The 18,259-nt window shown below is 47.5% G+C and overlaps 1 protein-coding gene across 2 annotated transcripts in view; it reads left to right on the top strand.

Annotated features, from left to right (window-relative positions):
* Positions 1-18,259, top strand: part of GFPT2 (glutamine--fructose-6-phosphate transaminase 2) — a 112,901-nt gene that overhangs the window by 21,834 nt on the left and 72,808 nt on the right. For both annotated transcript variants that reach the window (XM_086931468.1, XM_086931467.1), the window contains exons 2-3: positions 5,516-5,623; positions 6,114-6,212. In XM_086931468.1, the coding sequence (XP_086787594.1) occupies positions 5,516-5,623; positions 6,114-6,212 (207 nt within the window). The remainder of the gene's footprint in view (positions 1-5,515; positions 5,624-6,113; positions 6,213-18,259) is intronic.

Here is an 18,259-nt window from a genome sequence, read left to right as displayed (position 1 = left end):
TTATTGCAATTGAATTTCTTTATCTTATAATGTCACATTGTTATGCTATTTTGTATGCACTTGTGTAGTGTGAAGTAGTGTGGCTCACTGGTTAGAGGCGGCAGACCCGAGAGCAGAGAACGGACCGGGACCAGGTATCGATTCCCGGCGCGGCAGGTTTCTGGACCAGGGTCAGCGGACTCGATAATTCTCTCGCCTCGGTGCCCACTCTGATCAGCGATCACACTCGGCAACTCTGGGCATTAGCTTGCCGCATCTTCACTAACGGCCCCACCAGACCGCCGGGATGCCTGGTCTCACCCTGGAGATACCCATTAAGGGACCATCTCTCAGGGAAGCCAGGAAGGGTTTCGCAGCGGTCGAAGCGCCTTGGGACCCTCCGGGTAAGTAGTGCGCTATATAAATGCCTATACATACATACATACATTGGACCTGGCCATTTTTGCAGGGTTGTTCACAGACATTTTGCTTTCCTCTTGTATTTTTTTCTGACCTGTTTTTGTGGGCTTTAAGTCTCTGGGCACTATACCACTGCTATTCATTGCTTGTGCTCTCTCCTTTAAACATGGTATGATTGCCTTGCACCTGTAATCCCTTGTACAGTGCTATCCCATACACCCAGGGCCTGTAAATTAAATGCTACTTGTGGCCTGCAGTGATGCTTGCACCACTCTCAGCAGTAACTTTTCAAACTTGTTTCAGGTCTCTACCACTGCAGGACCTGCATGCACAGTTTACTGCCATAGTGACTTGGCATTTAAAGTTACTTGCTAAGCATGAAACTCCCTCTTTAAGCCATATAGGTCACCCTTAAGGTAGGTCTTATGGGCAGGGTGCTGTGTAGGTAAAAAGTAAGATGTGTGACTTCATTATGTGGCATGTCCTGGTAGTGACAAACAGCCTATTTAGTTTCTCACTGCTGTGAGGCTACTCCTTTCATAGGCTAACATTGGGAATTCCCTTAAAAGTCTTTAAGTGGAAATGTCAGATCTGAAAGGAGTAGTGTTGCCATGTTTGGCATGTTTGTAATAGTGGTGCTAAATCCTGCTTATTGGTGTAAGTGGATTTTTCATTACTATGGTAGAAATGCCACTTTTATAAAGTGGGCATTTCAATGTGCTTATGGCTCTTTATGCTTTGCAGCCTGACTCTAATCCACGTGGGGGTAGAGTAACAACTGGGCTTTGTGCATACTTTACAGACAGCCAACACACAAGAAGAGTTGGCTGTAACAGGGTTGCATCTGCATTCATCTGCATACTGAATGGTGTTCTTGGGCTGGGAAAGAGGGGGGTGGGGCACACTTACATTTGTAAAGGCTGAGCCCTGCCCTCACACAAAGCGCTTGTTTATCCCCTACCCATGTCTGGAGTCAGGATCCGATTGAATGAGGGCATAATGCACTTCTAAAAGTTCTTTTGAAGTTACCTCCACATCAACGACATTTTGAGTATAAGAACAGGGGCCCTGGCCCTATTTTCTTAGACCAGGCATGGACCTGTAACTAAATGCTGCTGGCTTTATATACTGCACCAGGAAGAACTGCTATGCTGTCAGAAAACCTACCACTTGAACCTTGCTTTGTTGTGCTTACCTACTTGCCTACTGGGCTACTAGAGAGACTGCCAGTCTGCTAAGGAAACCAGTGTGCTGGCCTGTTGCCTGCCTGCTCTTCATGCCCCAGTACTCTCCATGAATGGGTGGGCTGGCCCCCTCCCCACTTAGTTGAGGATTGCTCAAGGATCCCAGGACAACGCTGCTTGTTGCCCTGTAGTAGTGTGTGCTTCCAGCTCCCTGACGACAGCAGTGCATGGTGAGCGCTATTCCTGGCTGTTGGGTCAGTGTGTGTCTGACTTCTGGGGGTTGTACACTCGAAGCAGGGAGAGTCCTTGCAGTTCCCCCATTAGCACAATGAAGCATTCCATCTTCACCCCGATGGAAGCATGTGGTTAGCACTTCACTCTTCAAGACCAGCACGGCGTGAGGACATCTTGTGAGGTCCCATGCCCCTCCCTGCTTCAGGCTCCTCCGTGAATGGCTTGCTTTCAATTATCGCAGCGTGCATTACTGATGACGCATTGCCCAGAAAACAAGTGTTCCTCGAGCTGACACACTAGCTATAGCCACCTGATTCAGCCAGCAGAGTCCCAGGTGCAGATGCGAGGGACTAGGAAAGGTCTCCTATATGCTCCCGAAGAAGGGCTGAGCTCACTGGGTTGTTTGCAGTTGCACATTTGCAGACTGCAGTCCTTGATCACTTGGCATGCGGGGGACTGCATCAGGTCTCCCCGCTGGAGTTGAAAGTGTGTGCCCCCCTCACCCAGTTTTGCACATACCTCTGGGGGAACTGGAGTCCCAGTTTGCAGGTCAGGGTAGGCCCTCAATGGAGGTCCCGATCCATTTTGGCCCCTGAGGGTACACATTACCCTATTACTGCAAATAGGCACACAGGTGCTGCTATGCCCTGTAGCTGGTGCCTAATTACCATACTTCATGTGGTAGGCGCACAGGTGTGTCTGCAGCCTATAGTATACAGTTACAATCTTCCCAGATGGACTCACCGTGTTTAACGCATAACCTGTAATAGAAGCGCAATATATTGTTTTGATGTGAACACGGCATTGATAGTGATATTTGGTGTTATTCCTCAACCTAACTACTGCATTTTTATTGCCTAATGTTATTATACGTATGTCATTTGGATGTCTGCTTTATCAGGATTATGAGTATTGATTCACGATATGCATAATATGTACAGTGATGGTGTTTTTATGACATGTGCAACATATAAGTCTTCAGCTTATTGCACTAACTGTTATGTTTTAACTAGGCCTGGGTGGAGAACTCCGTTCCGTCCGCGGAGTGTGCGGAGATTTACCTACTCAGCGTTCTCCACAGAACACGAAGTAGGCAAATCTCTGCACACTCCGCAGTGGAGCGGAGTTGGCCAGCCCCAGCCTCCACGCCCCCTATTAAAAATTAATTAAAAATTAATTAAAACAAAAACTAAAAACACTTACCTGTACTGCGGCGTCCCCGGGCTGCCCTCTTCCTCGCTGTCTTTGGGTGATCATTGAGAAAACTGTGCATTTCGTAAGTCTACTTTTATATGCAATACATAAACATATTTTTTATATAATACTGTGAGGAGTCTCTTTTTGTGGTCCATTTTTTGTGTCGCTGGTGTGAGTGTGTTGCGCAAACGCTTACACATTGCCTCTGGGATAAGCCTGAACGCTCATGCCAAGCTAACAAGGGGGTGTGCATGGGTTATCTTGGTTGTGTAACTCCCGTACCCTGACTAGAGTGTTGGGTTTTACCTGGCTTAGGTGAATACCATAGCCAACCAGAAACCCCATTTCTCACAACTTCAAGCTTCATTTTCTTGCATAAGTGTGTTACATTCAATATATATATATATAATGTATACAAATTGGTTGATGCAGTGAGTTATAAGGATAGTCCCAACATCGTTTTTCCCATTGCACATGGGTTGAGAAAGAAAGCCAATTTACCATAAAATAGAGGTCACTGTGTTATTGAGGGTTTGGTTCTTCACTGACTCTCTGTCCACCACCAAAGCACTGTTCCTGCTCCTGATGATGACTCTATATGCAGTAATAGGCAAACCATCTATCATTATTATTATTTCTGTGCTTATGAATACTGGATTTTAGGTTGGAACAATTGTTGACACTGAATTTCAACTACTGAATAAACCATTACGTATTTTGCAATACTGTAGTTTTCTTTATGCAAAAAGTGTGCATGTTATAAATATTTTACACTAAGACCTAAGGTTTAAACATTCCTTAAAACTTTTCGTATTCACTTCGCATGCACCTGCACATACATGCTACCTCCCGATCTCTCCCTGTTTATATGAATTCAGCCGATCCATGATATTGACTGTTATTGACCATAACAACGAGCAAATGGATTATGGTGATGATTCATTAGACTATACACAATCTACAGTCTCACTATCGTTCATTTTTCATCAATTTCATGTTTTAGAGGCAGATCATGTGCACTATGACATACTGAATTATTTAAAGTTGTTTAAGATGTCACTACCAATTGAATACTTTGAAAAGCTGGAGGTACTGTAGCGTTGTTGTGATATAAATACACAACCAGACAGCTATCATTAGCTTCACAAGTACAGCAACTCACAATGCTCTGCTCATGACCTCATGGATTACATCACACATCTCATCAGTGATGACATCAGAGTACATTTCAAATATCGCATTAGGTAATGTAATAAGGTGGGAGTGAAAATGAGATGCAGCAGACGTGCTCAGAGACATCCCACACCGAACAAAGACTGAAGTTAAGTAAAAGCAGTGAGACTCCATGGAGGCAAAAGGTCACAGTACCACTGTTTGCCAACAGATGCCAATATCGATGTTACATGGCAGGGGCGGCTTTAGGCTCATGGCGGCCCTGGGCAGGGAGCGTAGGTAGGGGGCCCCGGAAGAGGGGGTCCGGGCGGGGCGGAGCGCGGAGGCCAGTGAAGCGGGAGGGGGGGGGGGGGGTCAGGGTGTTTTGAAGTGGAACAGAGCCGGAGGCCACCAAATCCCTGCCAGGGGCCGCCACACAAATATGTATCCATTCTCAGAGGAATATTATATTAAGGATATATATTGGAGTGGTGGCCCCTGGGGTTTGGTGACCCTGTGCAGGTGCACAGCTTGCACATGCCTAAGGCCGCCCCTGTACATGGACATGAAATGCTACAAGTTACCATTGAATGGTTACAAATCACCAATGGCAGCCATTGCTCATTTACAAAGTGCAACCTATCTGTTGTGACTAGAGTCCAGTGTGTTTGTGTATAAGAGAGACATCTATTGGTAATCTAAGGTCAGGAAGTAGGACGATGGACTGCTGCCTGCTTACCCAGATGTGGCTTCTGGAATATCCCATCTGTGTGCCATTGTTATACCAGTGCACGAGGGACAGGGGTGTAATCACAGCACACTTGGAAAGAGAATACTTAGACGGAGTTCTTCTACCCTTGGCAGGCCGCCATCCATGCATTCCCTCATGCAGTGGGGTGAACAACCAAATCCCGTTCCTTAAATTGAAAAGATGGACTTTGTGCTTTCCTCTTTGCGCGCATCCCTTTTTTTTTTGCGTTGTTCCTGATTTGGCCATCAGATACAGCTCAACGGGCTGTGCACTGTGCTATAGATAGGTTGCGTGGTCCTGCGAGATGGCCAGATCATGAATATTCTTCTCAATGTGACGGACTAGAATTAATTGGCTTAGGTGGCCTCAGACGCTAGTAATTCATATTTTGAACTATTGCCCATAATTCCACTTGATTTGTAGTGAAGCCAAACTGGCTGGAATAAACTGTACAGCTCTTTTGAAACTTTACTCCACTTCAGTATTTAAAATGATGGCACATTCCAATATCTCTGGGTCTTGTGATTAAAATCAAATCTCTGTGTGTAGATTTCGACAACAAATGAAATGACTTCTCGCTTTCCTAATTCTTTTGCAGGAATCTTCGCTTACTTGAACTACAACGTGCCTCGCACCCGGAAAGAGATCTTTCAAACCCTGATCACAGGACTGGAAAGGCTGGAGTACAGAGGATACGACTCTGCAGGTATTTAAAGTAACTTCTTGTACCACTCAGTAGAACTAAGAAAAGTATCCCGCTCTGTGATACCAGGGCCATTCAATACTCGCAGTCCTCCTGCTGTGTGCTTACACCCTTGTGTGCCCCTATGCCTGCACAGATTATCTGCTGCTCTCGATAGCCGCCCTTTCAATACAGATGCTTTCAAAGGACTGTGTAATCTGTCCCTTGTCTTATGCCGAGGTGTGAGTGCATTTAGAGGCTTCAACTTGTCAATAGGTCGAGATGGGACATCAACTCAGCACAGTGGAACTTCCAGGCAATCCCACCGAAGACCATAACATCTGTGCTTGAATCATGACCTTCGTGCCATTCAAGGTCATGTGCATATAGACAACCCTATGAGCCCAAATATGATCGGGTTAGAGTTCAGTTGCAGACTAGACATTTTCTAGAAATTCGAAAATACATATTCTTTTGTCTAAAAGGGATATTGAATTTGCTATTTGCATTCTAGGTGTCGCAGTTGATGGTAACAACCATGAAGACAAAGAAAGGCACTTAAAGCTCATCAAGAAAAAAGGAAAAGTGAAGGCCCTGGATGAGGAGCTATACAGTAAGTTGAGGGATCTGTTTGGTACTACAGCGTTACATGGCATTCCTTTGCGGGACCACCAGAGCAGGAAAAATAGAAATGTGTATAGGGTCATACTCTTTAGGCCGGATTCCAAACATTTTACTTTTGCCATCTTTACAGCTGCAAAAAGAGGTGGAAATCAGTACATTTTTCACAAAAGCTGTTTAGCAAGCTACATCTGCAGAACTGCTGGTGTGCAATTTGTGTTTTTACCTGCAAATTATTTAGGTGCTAAACGTGTACTGTTGGGCAGGACAAGGGTGAGATGCATTCCTTTAACACAAAGGTATGCAAAGAGACGGTCTCATGTCCACATACAGGCCTGGTCAGCTGCAGGCTGTCATGGGAAAGTCCACTACTGCTGAGAGGTAGAAATGTTTGCTATCAGCTCTGCAAATCCTTCCTTTCCCCTAATTAAGTGGTGCAATGTAGTTCAGTACATTGGCATGTGGGCTTCTGAGGTCTTGTATATTAGGTGCATGCACAGTAACCACGTTTTTAAAAACTTTGTGATCTTGGCAAAGTGCAAAATATGTAATGTTTGAAAAAGAGGAAGGTTTCTGAAGACCTTTGCAGCAATAGGAAGCCATTCCTATGGCTATGAGAGACAGTGAGAGGCAACAGGGTGGACGTCTGCATGTGTCCTATGCCATCACCTGTTGCTGTCACTTCCTGCTGCCTTAACCTTCCTTCGTCCCCCAGCAAGATTCCTTTCCACAATGTGCACCATTGCCAGGACTACATGTGCTCCCTGATCCCCAGACGCCACCCCTTCACCTTTCTCATTCTGTTATATCATGCCCCAATCCCCAAACTCCATCCACTCCCTTCACTTCTCTCATTCTGTGTTATACCTCTGCTCTAACCGCCAGACTCCTCACGTCAATTTTCTCATTCTGTGTTATACCATGCCCTGGTCCCCAGTCTCCACCCCATTACCTCTCTCATTCTGTGTTATACCATGCCCTGATCCCGAGACTCCACCCCGTCACCTCTCTCATTCTGTGTTCTACCATGCCCTGATCCCCAGGTTCCACCCCATCACTTCTCTCGTTTTGTGTTATAACATGCCCTGATCCCGAGACGCCATTTGGGCACCTCTCTCATTCTGTGTTATACCATGCCCTGATCCCGAGACGCCACCTGGTCACCTCTCTCATTCTGTGTTATACCATGCCCTGATCCAGAGACCCCACCTGGCACCTCTCTCATTCTGTGATATACAATGCCCTGATCCCCAGACTCCTCCCCGTCACCTCTCTCATACTGTGTTATACTGTGCTCTGATCCCCAGACTCCACCCCAACACCTCTCTCATTCTGTGTTATACCATTCCCTGATCCCGAGACACCACCTGGCACCTCTCTCATTCTGTGTTATACCATGCCATGATCCCCAGACTCCACCGTCACCTCTCTCATTCTGCGTTATACCATGCCCTGATCCCCAGACTCCACCCGTCACCTCTCTCATTCTGTGTTATACTGTGCTCTGATCCCCAGACTCCACCCCAACACCTCTCTCATTCTGTGTTATACCATTGCCTGATCCCGAGACGCCACCTGGCACCTCTCTCATTCTGTGTTATACCATGCTCTGATCCCCAGACTCCACCTATCACCTCTCTCATTCTGTGTTATACCTTGCTCTGATCCCCAGACTCCACCCATCACCTCTCTCATTCTGTGTTATACCATTCCCTGATCCCGAGACGCCACCTGGCACCTCTCTCATTCTGTGTTATACCATGCCCTGATATCCAGACTCCACCCGTCACCTCTCTCATTCTGTGTTATACTGTGCTCTGATCCCCATACTCCACCCCAACACCTCTCTCATTCTGTGTTATACCATTGCCTGATCCCCAGACTCCACCTATCACCTCTCTCATTCTGTGTTATACCTTGCTCTGATCCCCAGACTCCACCCATCACCTCTCTCATTCTGCGTTATACCATGCCCTGATCCCCAGACTTCACCCCGTCACCTCTCTCATTCTGTGTTATACTGTGCTCTGATCCCCAGACTCCACCCCAACACCTCTCTCATTCTGTGTTATACCATTCCCTGATCCCGAGACGCCACCTGGCACCTCTCTCATTCTGTGTTATACCATGCCCTGATATCCAGACTCCACCCGTCACCTCTCTCATTCTGCGTTATACCATGCCCTGATCCCCAGACTCCACCCGTCACCTCTCTCATTCTGTGTTATACTGTGCTCTGATCCCCAGACTCCACCCCAACACCTCTCTCATTCTGTGTTATACCATTGCCTGATCCCGAGACGCCACCTGGCACCTCTCTCATTCTGTGTTATACCATGCTCTGATCCCCAGACTCCACCTATCACCTCTCTCATTCTGTGTTATACCTTGCTCTGATCCCCAGACTCCACCCGTCACCTCTCTCATTCTGCGTTATACCATGCGCTGATCCCCAGACTCCACCCCGTCACCTCTCTCATTCTGTGTTATACTGTGCTCTGATCCCCAGACTCCACCCCAACACCTCTCTCATTCTGTGTTATACCATTCCCTGATCCCGAGACGCCACCTGGCACCTCTCTCATTCTGTGTTATACCATACCCTGATCCCCAGACTCCACCCCGTCACCTCTCTCATTCTGTGTTATACTGTGCTCTGATCCCCAGACTCCACCCCAACACCTCTCTAATTCTGTGTTATACCATTCCCTGATCCCGAGGCGCCACCTGGCACCTCTCTCATTCTGTGTTATACCTTGCTCTGATCCACAGACTCCACCCGTCACCTCTCTCATTCTGTGTTATACCATGCTCTGATCCCCAGACTCCACCCAGGCACCTCTCTCTTTCCGTGTTATACCATGCTCTAATCCCTAGACTCCACCCCGTCACCTCTCTCATTCTGTGTTATACCATGCTCTGATCCCCAGACTCCACCTATCACCTCTCTCATTCTGTGTTATACCTTGCCATGATCCACAGACTCCACCCGTCACCTCTCTCATTCTGTGTTATACCATGCTCTGATCCCCAGACTCCACCCAGGCACCTCTCTCTTTCCGTGTTATACCATGCTCTAATCCCTAGACTCCACCCCGTCACCTCTCTCATTCTGTGTTATACCATGCCCTGATCCCCAGTCTCCAGTTCATCACCTCTCTCATTCTGTGTTATACCATCCCCTGATCTCCAGACTCCACCCCATCACCTCTCTTATTCTGTGTTATACCATGCCCTGATCCCGAGACGCCACCTTGGCACCTCTCTTATTCTGTGTTATACCATGCCCTGCTCCCCAGACTACACCCAGCACCTCTCTCTTTCTGTGTTATACCATGCCCTGGTCCCCTGATCCCCAGACTCCACCCGGAACCTCTCTCTTTCTGTGTTATACCATGCCCTGATCCCCAGACTCCACGCGGCACCTCTCTATTTCCGTGTTATACCATGCCCTGATCCCCAGACTTCACCCCAACACCTCTCTCATTCTGTGTTATACCATTCCCTGATCCCGAGACGCCACCTGGCACCTCTCTCATTCTGTGTTATACCATGCCCTGATATCCAGACTCCACCCGTCACCTCTCTCATTCTGGGTTATACCATGCCCTGATCCCCAGACTCCACCCGTCACCTCTCTCATTCTGTGTTATACTGTGCTCTGATCCCCAGACTCCACCCCAACACCTCTCTCATTCTGTGTTATACCATTGCCTGATCCCGAGACGCCACCTGGCACCTCTCTCATTCTGTGTTATACCATGCTCTGATCCCCAGACTCCACCTATCACCTCTCTCATTCTGTGTTATACCTTGCTCTGATCCCCAGACTCCACCCGTCACCTCTCTCATTCTGCGTTATACCATGCCCTGATCCCCAGACTCCACCCCGTCACCTCTCTCATTCTGTGTTATACTGTGCTCTGATCCCCAGACTCCACCCCAACACCTCTCTCATTCTGTGTTATACCATTCCCTGATCCCAAGACGCCACCTGGCACCTCTCTCATTCTGTGTTATACCATACCCTGATCCCCAGACTCCACCCCGTCACCTCTCTCATTCTGTGTTATACTGTGCTCTGATCCCCAGACTCCACCCCAACACCTCTCTAATTCTGTGTTATACCATTCCCTGATCCCGAGGCGCCACCTGGCACCTCTCTCATTCTGTGTTATACCATGCTCTGATCCCCAGACTCCACCTATCACCTCTCTCATTCTGTGTTATACCTTGCTCTGATCCACAGACTCCCACCCTTCACCTCTCTCATTCTGTGTTATACCATGCTCTGATCCCCAGACTCCACCCAGGCACCTCTCTCTTTCCGTGTTATACCATGCTCTAATCCCTAGACTCCACCCGTCACCTCTCTCATTCTGTGTTATACCATGCCCTGATCCCCAGTCTCCAGTTCATCACCTCTCTCATTCTGTGTTATACCATCCCCTGATCTCCAGACTCCACCCCATCACCTCTCTTATTCTGTGTTATACCATGCCCTGATCCCGAGACGCCACCTTGGCACCTCTCTTATTCTGTGTTATACCATGCCCTGCTCCCCAGACAACACCCAGCACCTCTCTCTTTCTGTGTTATACCATGCCCTGGTCCCCTGATCCCCAGACTCCACCCGGAACCTCTCTCTTTCTGTGTTATACCATGCCCTGATCCCCAGACTTCACGCGGCACCTCTCTATTTCCGTGTTATACCATGCCCTGATCCCCAGACTCCACCCGTCACTTCTCGCATTCTGTGTTATACCATGCCTTGATCCCCAGAATCCACTTGTGACCTCTCTCATTCTGTGTTATACCATGCCCTGATCCTGAGACGCCACCTGGGCACCTCTCTCATTCTGTGTTATACCATGCCCTAATCCCCTGTCTCCGCCCGTCACCTCTCTCATTCTGTGTTATATTGTGCTCTGATCCCCAGACTCCACCCTGTCACCTCTCTCATTCTGTGTTATACCCTGCCCTGATGCCCAGACTCCACCCTGTCACCTCTCTCATTCTGTGTTATATCATGCTCTGATCCCCAGACTCCACCCCGTCAACGCTCTCATTATGTATTATACCATGCCCTGATCCCGAGACGCCACCTGGGCACCTCTCTCATTCTGTGTTATACCGTGCCCTGATCCCCAGATTCCACCCCGTCACCGCTCTCATTCTGTGTTATACCATGCTCTGATCCCCAGACTCCACCCCGTCAACTCTCTTATTCTGTGTTATACCGTGCTCTGATCCCCAGTCTCCAACCCGTCACCTCTCTCATTCTGTGGTATACCGTGCTCTGATCCCCAGTCTCCACCCGTCACCTCTCTCATTCTGTGGTATACCGGGCCCTGATCCCCAGACTCCACCCGTCACCTCTCACATTCTGTGGTATACCATGTCCTGATCCCCAGACTCCACCCGTCACCTCTCTCATTCTGTGGTATACCCTGCCCTGATCCCCAGACTCCACCCGTCACCTCTCTCATTCTGTGTTATACTGTTCCCCTAATCCCCAGACTCCACACCGTCACCTCTCTCATTCTGTGGTATACCATGTCCTGATCCCCAGACTCCACCCGTCACCTCTCTCATTCTGTGGTATACCCTGCCTTGATCCCCAGACTCCACCCGTCGCCTCTCTCATTCTGTATTATACAATGCCCTGATCCCCAGACTCCACCCGTCACCTCTCTCATTCTGTGGTATACCCTGCCCTGATCCCCAGACTCCACCCGTCACCTCTCTCATTCTACGTTATACCATGTCCTGATCCCCAGACTCCACCCGTCACCTCTCTCATTCTGTGGTATACCGGGCCCTGATCCCCAGACTCCACCCGTCACCTCTCTCATTCTTTATTATACAATGCCCTGATCCCCAGACTCCACCCGTCACCTCTCTCATTCTGTGGTATACCCTGCCCTGATCCCCAGACTCCACCCGTCACCTCTCTCATTCTAGGTTATACCATGTCCTGATCCCCAGACTCCACCCGTCACCTCTCTCATTCTGTGGTATACTCTGCCCTGATCCCCAGACTCCACCTGTCACCTCTCTCATTCTATATTATACAATGCCCTCATCCCCAGACTCCACCCGTCACCTCTCTCATTCTGTGGTATACCCTGCCCTGATCCCAGACTCCACCCGTCACCTCTCTCATTCTGTATTATACAATGCCCTGATCCCCAGACTCCACCCGTCACCTCTCTCATTCTGTGGTATACCCTGCCCTGATCCCCAGACTCCACCCGTCACCTCTCTCATTCTGTATTATACAATGCCCTGATCCCCAGACTCCACCCGTCACCTCTCTCATTCTGTATTATACAATGCCCTGATCCCCAGACTCCACCCGTCACCTCTCTCATTCTAGGTTATACCATGCCCTGATCCCCAGACTCCACCGTCACCTCTCTCATTCTGCGTTATACCATGCCCTGATCCCCAGACTCCACCCGTCACCTCTCTCATTCTGTGGTATACCCTGCCCTGATCCCCAGACTCCACCCGTCACCTCTCTCATTCTAGGTTATACCATGCCCTGATCCCCAGACTCCACCGTCACCTCTCTCATTCTAGGTTATACCATGCCCTGATCCCCAGACTCCACCCGTCACCTCTCTCATTCTAGGTTATACCATGCCCTGATCCCCAGACTCCACCCGTCACCTCTCTCATTCTGTGGTATACTGTTCCCCTAATCCCCAGACTCCACCCTGGACTACCCTTCCCCAGCCTGCTTTTCCAGATTTTCAATCACGTTCTGCAGTATAAAAAATACCACATGTTTGTCAAAGGCGAGTTTCCTTGTCTCACAACCGTATTTTTGTGAATGCGCCCCCTTGTTTTTTATGTTGGCTCTGTACTTTGCTGCAGGGTTTCTTCTTTGGAGGAGACAGACAGTGAGAAGCGAGAGAGTGCGTGATCAGTGCTTTACTTCCTTGTGAGAGGATTCTTGCCGCTCTGCATGCCAGGGCAGCCCCACTCCCTGACTGTGCTCGAGGCTCAATACAAAAGAGCTCGGAGACATCCGCTGTGATGCTGGCTATCTATAGAACAAACGCATGGAATGAAGCCCGGGCACCTTTAGTCATTCAGGGAAAAGAGCATCCCTAACTCTCTGCTATATACACATTAATATCTTCTTAGTCTTTATTTTTCATTATGAAAATATTAAACCGGAGTCTATTTTAGTGAAACAGCCCCTTCTAGCCTAGCTCCGACTTTAAGTTCCCATAGCGAACCGAACGCCGGAGGTGTTTATTTAGTTTTTATAATGTAAACACAATATTATAGCCACGATTTAGCAGTGCACGTATGATTAAAAGTACCTTATGACAGAGCTTCTCCAAATTACCGCCAGTAAAAAGTCTGTTAAATATTTGGTCCAGATATCGATGGCCAGTTTTAACAGAATGACGTATGAGCTGCTTGCATCCACACTCCCCCAGTACTTTTGGCGAGAGTGAACAAAAATAATGCTTTCAAAATGTCCAGAACTAAGAAGCTGAAAACGCAAATGCCGTGAGTAAGATAAACGAGCCTGTATTTTTGACATATAACCTAGTATGCATGTTTCGTAGTAAGCTCTCTTCATTTTTGTTGCATTCCAACCGAGCTTCAAAGATTGCAGTTTTATGGACTGCAGCATTGCATCAGAGTGCATCCCTTATGTTGCATTGGCATACTGTGTAGGGTTGTACAGGAAACCTGCCCAGGCGGGCTCATCATCAGCACGAGTGTACTGAATCTGCTTCTGAGCCTACCTTACCTGACAGTCTGGGGCTTTGAAAAGAGCCTACACAAGGCTGCAGTGATCTCTCAAAATGCTGTTGGCGAAGACAGCCTAAGTCTAAGTTCAAACCATGTGAGCCCTGAAATGTCAGTTTCCAGGAACTGTACTGCCATTCACTTTGGATTATCCTATCAGAGAAGTCTTAAGTCAGAGCATGTTGCACATTACTTTTTTTAAATACATGCAGGCTATCATCAGCCATGTACACCAAGGGTACCACCTGATCGACAGACAAACGGCCTAAGTTCATTTTCACCCAAAAAAGACATGGTTTTGGAAAGGCAAAAAAATATCATGGGCATGCCGGGAAAATAAGGTGACCAAGCTGTGCTCGAATATGAATTTACTTTGAAAAACCAAAGACAAAAGGGGTTTGGCAAAATAGGAACAGTTGGTTTAATGAAACACTTTAGCCAGGTGCATGGCTACAGAAGCCAGTATGAGGATTGTCTCAAAGTACAATCAATGTAAAGAAGGTTCTATACATTTCTTTGGGTATCGTAAAGTGCTTCTGTCGATTCTTTTTTGGTAAAAGAATGAGGGTCTTGTCTTTGGAGTCATAAATAAGGCCCCTGAAAACAAAGGCAGGTGGGCCTCGACTTTGCGTGGACCCAATTGGGACCAGTGGGTAGCATGTCCAGATGTCCGGCATGAGGGGTAGGTAATCTCTGCGTGTACTGTGTGTGCTGTGTCCTGATTGGCTGTGTGTTTCTAACTTCCTGTGGCATCTGACCTTTTGGTGTTTTTTTGGAATGGTGCACACCACCTGCCAGATGTGATTTATTAGGGCCAATCTCCTTGGACCATTGTGGTGACACTGTGCATATCTGAGGGATTGACCTGAGTTTCTTGTTCGCGCGTTTGTCTGCTGACTACGTCCAACCTCAACTGCGAAATGCTAATTAATAACCTCAGGCCTAGATTTCAGCGTTGCCTGACCACGTATTTCTGAGTCAAGGTTGATGGAGAGTTCATGACAGGTAAATTCGATAATAGAGATGCGATTTTGTGCATACATATGAATGTATCAGTATGAACATTGGCATACATTTTATCAATATTAACAACATTTCAAGTAATAGTGTTCTGTGTCTAGTTGCTCCAGGTTTAGTGTAGGAATTAACTATTCTGCCAAAGACAAAGACAGTTTATAACGTGGGTGACACAATGCCTATAGAACCACTTTATTTAGAGTGTGTGTTTTGGATGAAGTGCCATTAGTGTAAAAAACAACAATTTTCAACAGGAAAAAGCATGACTGTCAAAAAAAAAAGTTTAACATTTTTTCTCAAGTCTGCAAATCAGACGAGAAATTGCATTCTCATTTTACATCACAAATATGAATCACCTTTTCAATGTCTAGACTCTTCATTCACATTACCACATCCTCAACTTTCAGCACTATTGGTTAACTCTGACTTAGTTTTGTATACTGTCCTGCGCGAAGAGCTCCACTGCGCATGTGTAAGATCTGTGCTAGACAAATCTTATTAATATAAAAACACTGTAGATATGTGCCTACATTATAAAATGCAATTTTTATGCATGAATCACAAGGGAATGTATTCGGACATCCAAAACCCAAAAAGTAGTAAACCTCATGGGGGGTCAGGTTTCTCATTGTGAGTGTTCGCGTATGCTCATGACTGCTCTTATTGAGAACCAGCCCGTTCGCTTTGAAAAAGCTGCCGCTCGAGTTAAAATCTACTCAAGCGGCAGAAAAGGAAAGCAGGAACCACTTGCGCTGTGCATGGTGCCATTCGCGATGACTGTACAGTGCCGACAAGCATTGGCACTGTGCAATCACCACAAACAGCATTTTTCTATCGTACTCCACCGCTTGCGAAGCTCCGAGTAGTGCAGCAGATTTGTTTTTGCACTTCGCAGAGTTCCGCGTAGTACAACTCGGCAAACTCTGCCCTGGGTTATAGATCTCTGGGGACGGTGTGCAGAGGGTGCAGGGTAGGGATGTGGTGCTAAACTGGCAGTGGGCCATGTAAGAATAGGAAGTTGATTCTAAGGATGTGCAGGGGTGCTGGCTCTCATAAGCAATGTCTGATAAGCAACATGAGTCAACCCGCTGCCTTTGTGACACTGAAACGCTTTCTTGCTTCTATAAGGGCTAGAGAGGCTCCTATTTTCCCACATCTTCACACACCCGCTAGTACACTATGCACTAGCAAAGTATAAGTCAGGCATTGTATTGTTTCAACTTCTCAACCAGTCCCTTTGTGGATAAGCCCCAAAGTTAGTCTGGAAAAAGTTTAAATACTGGAGCTCATTTGCAAAGGTGCTGAACTACTTTATTAATACATTCCAAACAATACTGAAATTATGCTTAAATTGTGATCTGGCAAGGGCCCACAAAAGTTTGTGCATTCCTCAATGTTTGGAAATAGCTTAGAAGTTACCACTTGTAGATGGTAACCTACTATTCATTTTTGAGCCCTCTGATGCTCCCCTGGAAATGCCCAATTTTGCACAAGCACATTGAAATGACACATACATAAACTATGCATATGCTTTTCACAGTACATACGCAGAATACAATTATGCATGTGCATTGTACTTCTTAGAGTTGTGCATACTTCACATGTATAGGTTATGACAATGATAAATGTTTTAGTTAGAAATGGCACACTATTTGTGGAAAAAGCACTTAGGGCCTTATTCTGATGTCGGTGGGCCCACCACAGTCCGGCTGTCGGTGGAAGGGCCACCGACATCTACAGGAGCGGTCCGACCACCAGATTCTGATCCGGCAGTCGGAGGCATTGGGCAGTGGGACCGGCCGCTGCTTTTCCGACGGGCTCAAGCAGCCTGTCGGTGCAGCGGTTGGACATTAATCCCTACCACAGGGCGATGCCTGCTCAGGCACCGCTGTAGGAATTACAATGCCCCTTTCCCTCTGCCTTTTCATGGGTGTCCAACTTCAGTGAAATGGCAGACAGAAGGGGACTTTGGGGGCTCCTAGCAGGGCCCCCGTCTCCCCCACCGGGCCTCTGCTATTGGGGCTGAGGGGCACATATATTGCCGAGTATGCCAGACACCACGTGTTGCCTGGCACAAGGTGCATGGATGTTTTAAAATATGCCTTTTTCTATTGCATGCTGGTAGTACTTCAGCCGTTTTTCAGGATGTAGCACAAGCTGCAATTCAAAAAAGCATATTTCCGACCGCTGTGCTGGCAGTCACATTGGAATTCTAGTCGGGCGGTTCCACTTCCACTGCGATGTCAGTCGGACGCTTGTTCGACAAACATTGTCCACTGGCTCCCCATACAGGAGTTTATAAACTTCAAAGCTCTTTGCATTGCCCACAAAAACTTGCAGGGCATAGGTCACCCTATTCTTAACAACCTTATTAAGCCCTACAAAGCATCCAGAAGCCTCTGTTCTAATTAAGCATGGGCGAATTTTGCGAATTCGCAATTCGCGAATTTGCGAATTCGCGATCCACAAAATCCGCGAATTTGTGGATTCGTGGATTTTGTGGATTGTGTGGGTAATGGCCGTGCGGGAAAACGGTGCACATCGCTAGTGTGAGGGGCAGGGCCAAACGGGCGAGGCTTATATGCGAGTTCACATGCCTCTTGTGTGCATGAAAGGACAGGCACGGATCAGAGAAGCTCGTGGTCACAGGAACTGCACAGGGATTGAGCTCGTGAAAGTCAATATGCAAAGGCCTCCATCAAGCATCATAGCTATTTTTCGATGATAGATATGGGGAGAACGCACACCTGCCCAGCCTCGACAAAACTCACATTTTTGGGGGGGCTGATTAACTTTGCCATCACACCAAAGAGCGCCGGGGTCCCTCGAGGGAGCTGTCCATCAAGTGGGTAAAGGGCGCGAAGAAGGTGCACATATCACTAGTGTGTGGGGAGGGGCCAAACGGACGGGGCTTATATGCGAGTTCAAATGCCTCTTGTGTGTATAAAAGGACAGGCACGGATCAGAGAAGCTCGTGGTCACAGGAACTGCACAGGGATTGAGCTCGTGAAAGTCAATTATGCAAAGGCCTCCATCAAGCATCATAGCTAATTTTCGACGATAGATATGGGGAGAACGCACACCTACCCAGCCTCGACAAAACACACATCATCCTGCAACTATTTTAGGATGGCGCCGGCAAGCTGCCAGCGCCATCCTAAAATAGTTACTAAATTAGCTTCATCAGGAAGCACTAATAGATAAAATAAAGCAGGTACTCGACCACCTGTTTTATTTTATCTATTA

This window comes from Lissotriton vulgaris, chromosome 7 (genome assembly GCF_964263255.1).
Source record: "Lissotriton vulgaris chromosome 7, aLisVul1.2, whole genome shotgun sequence".
NCBI lineage: Eukaryota > Metazoa > Chordata > Amphibia > Caudata > Salamandridae > Lissotriton > Lissotriton vulgaris.
This window is presented reverse-complemented; position numbering and strand designations above follow the sequence as displayed.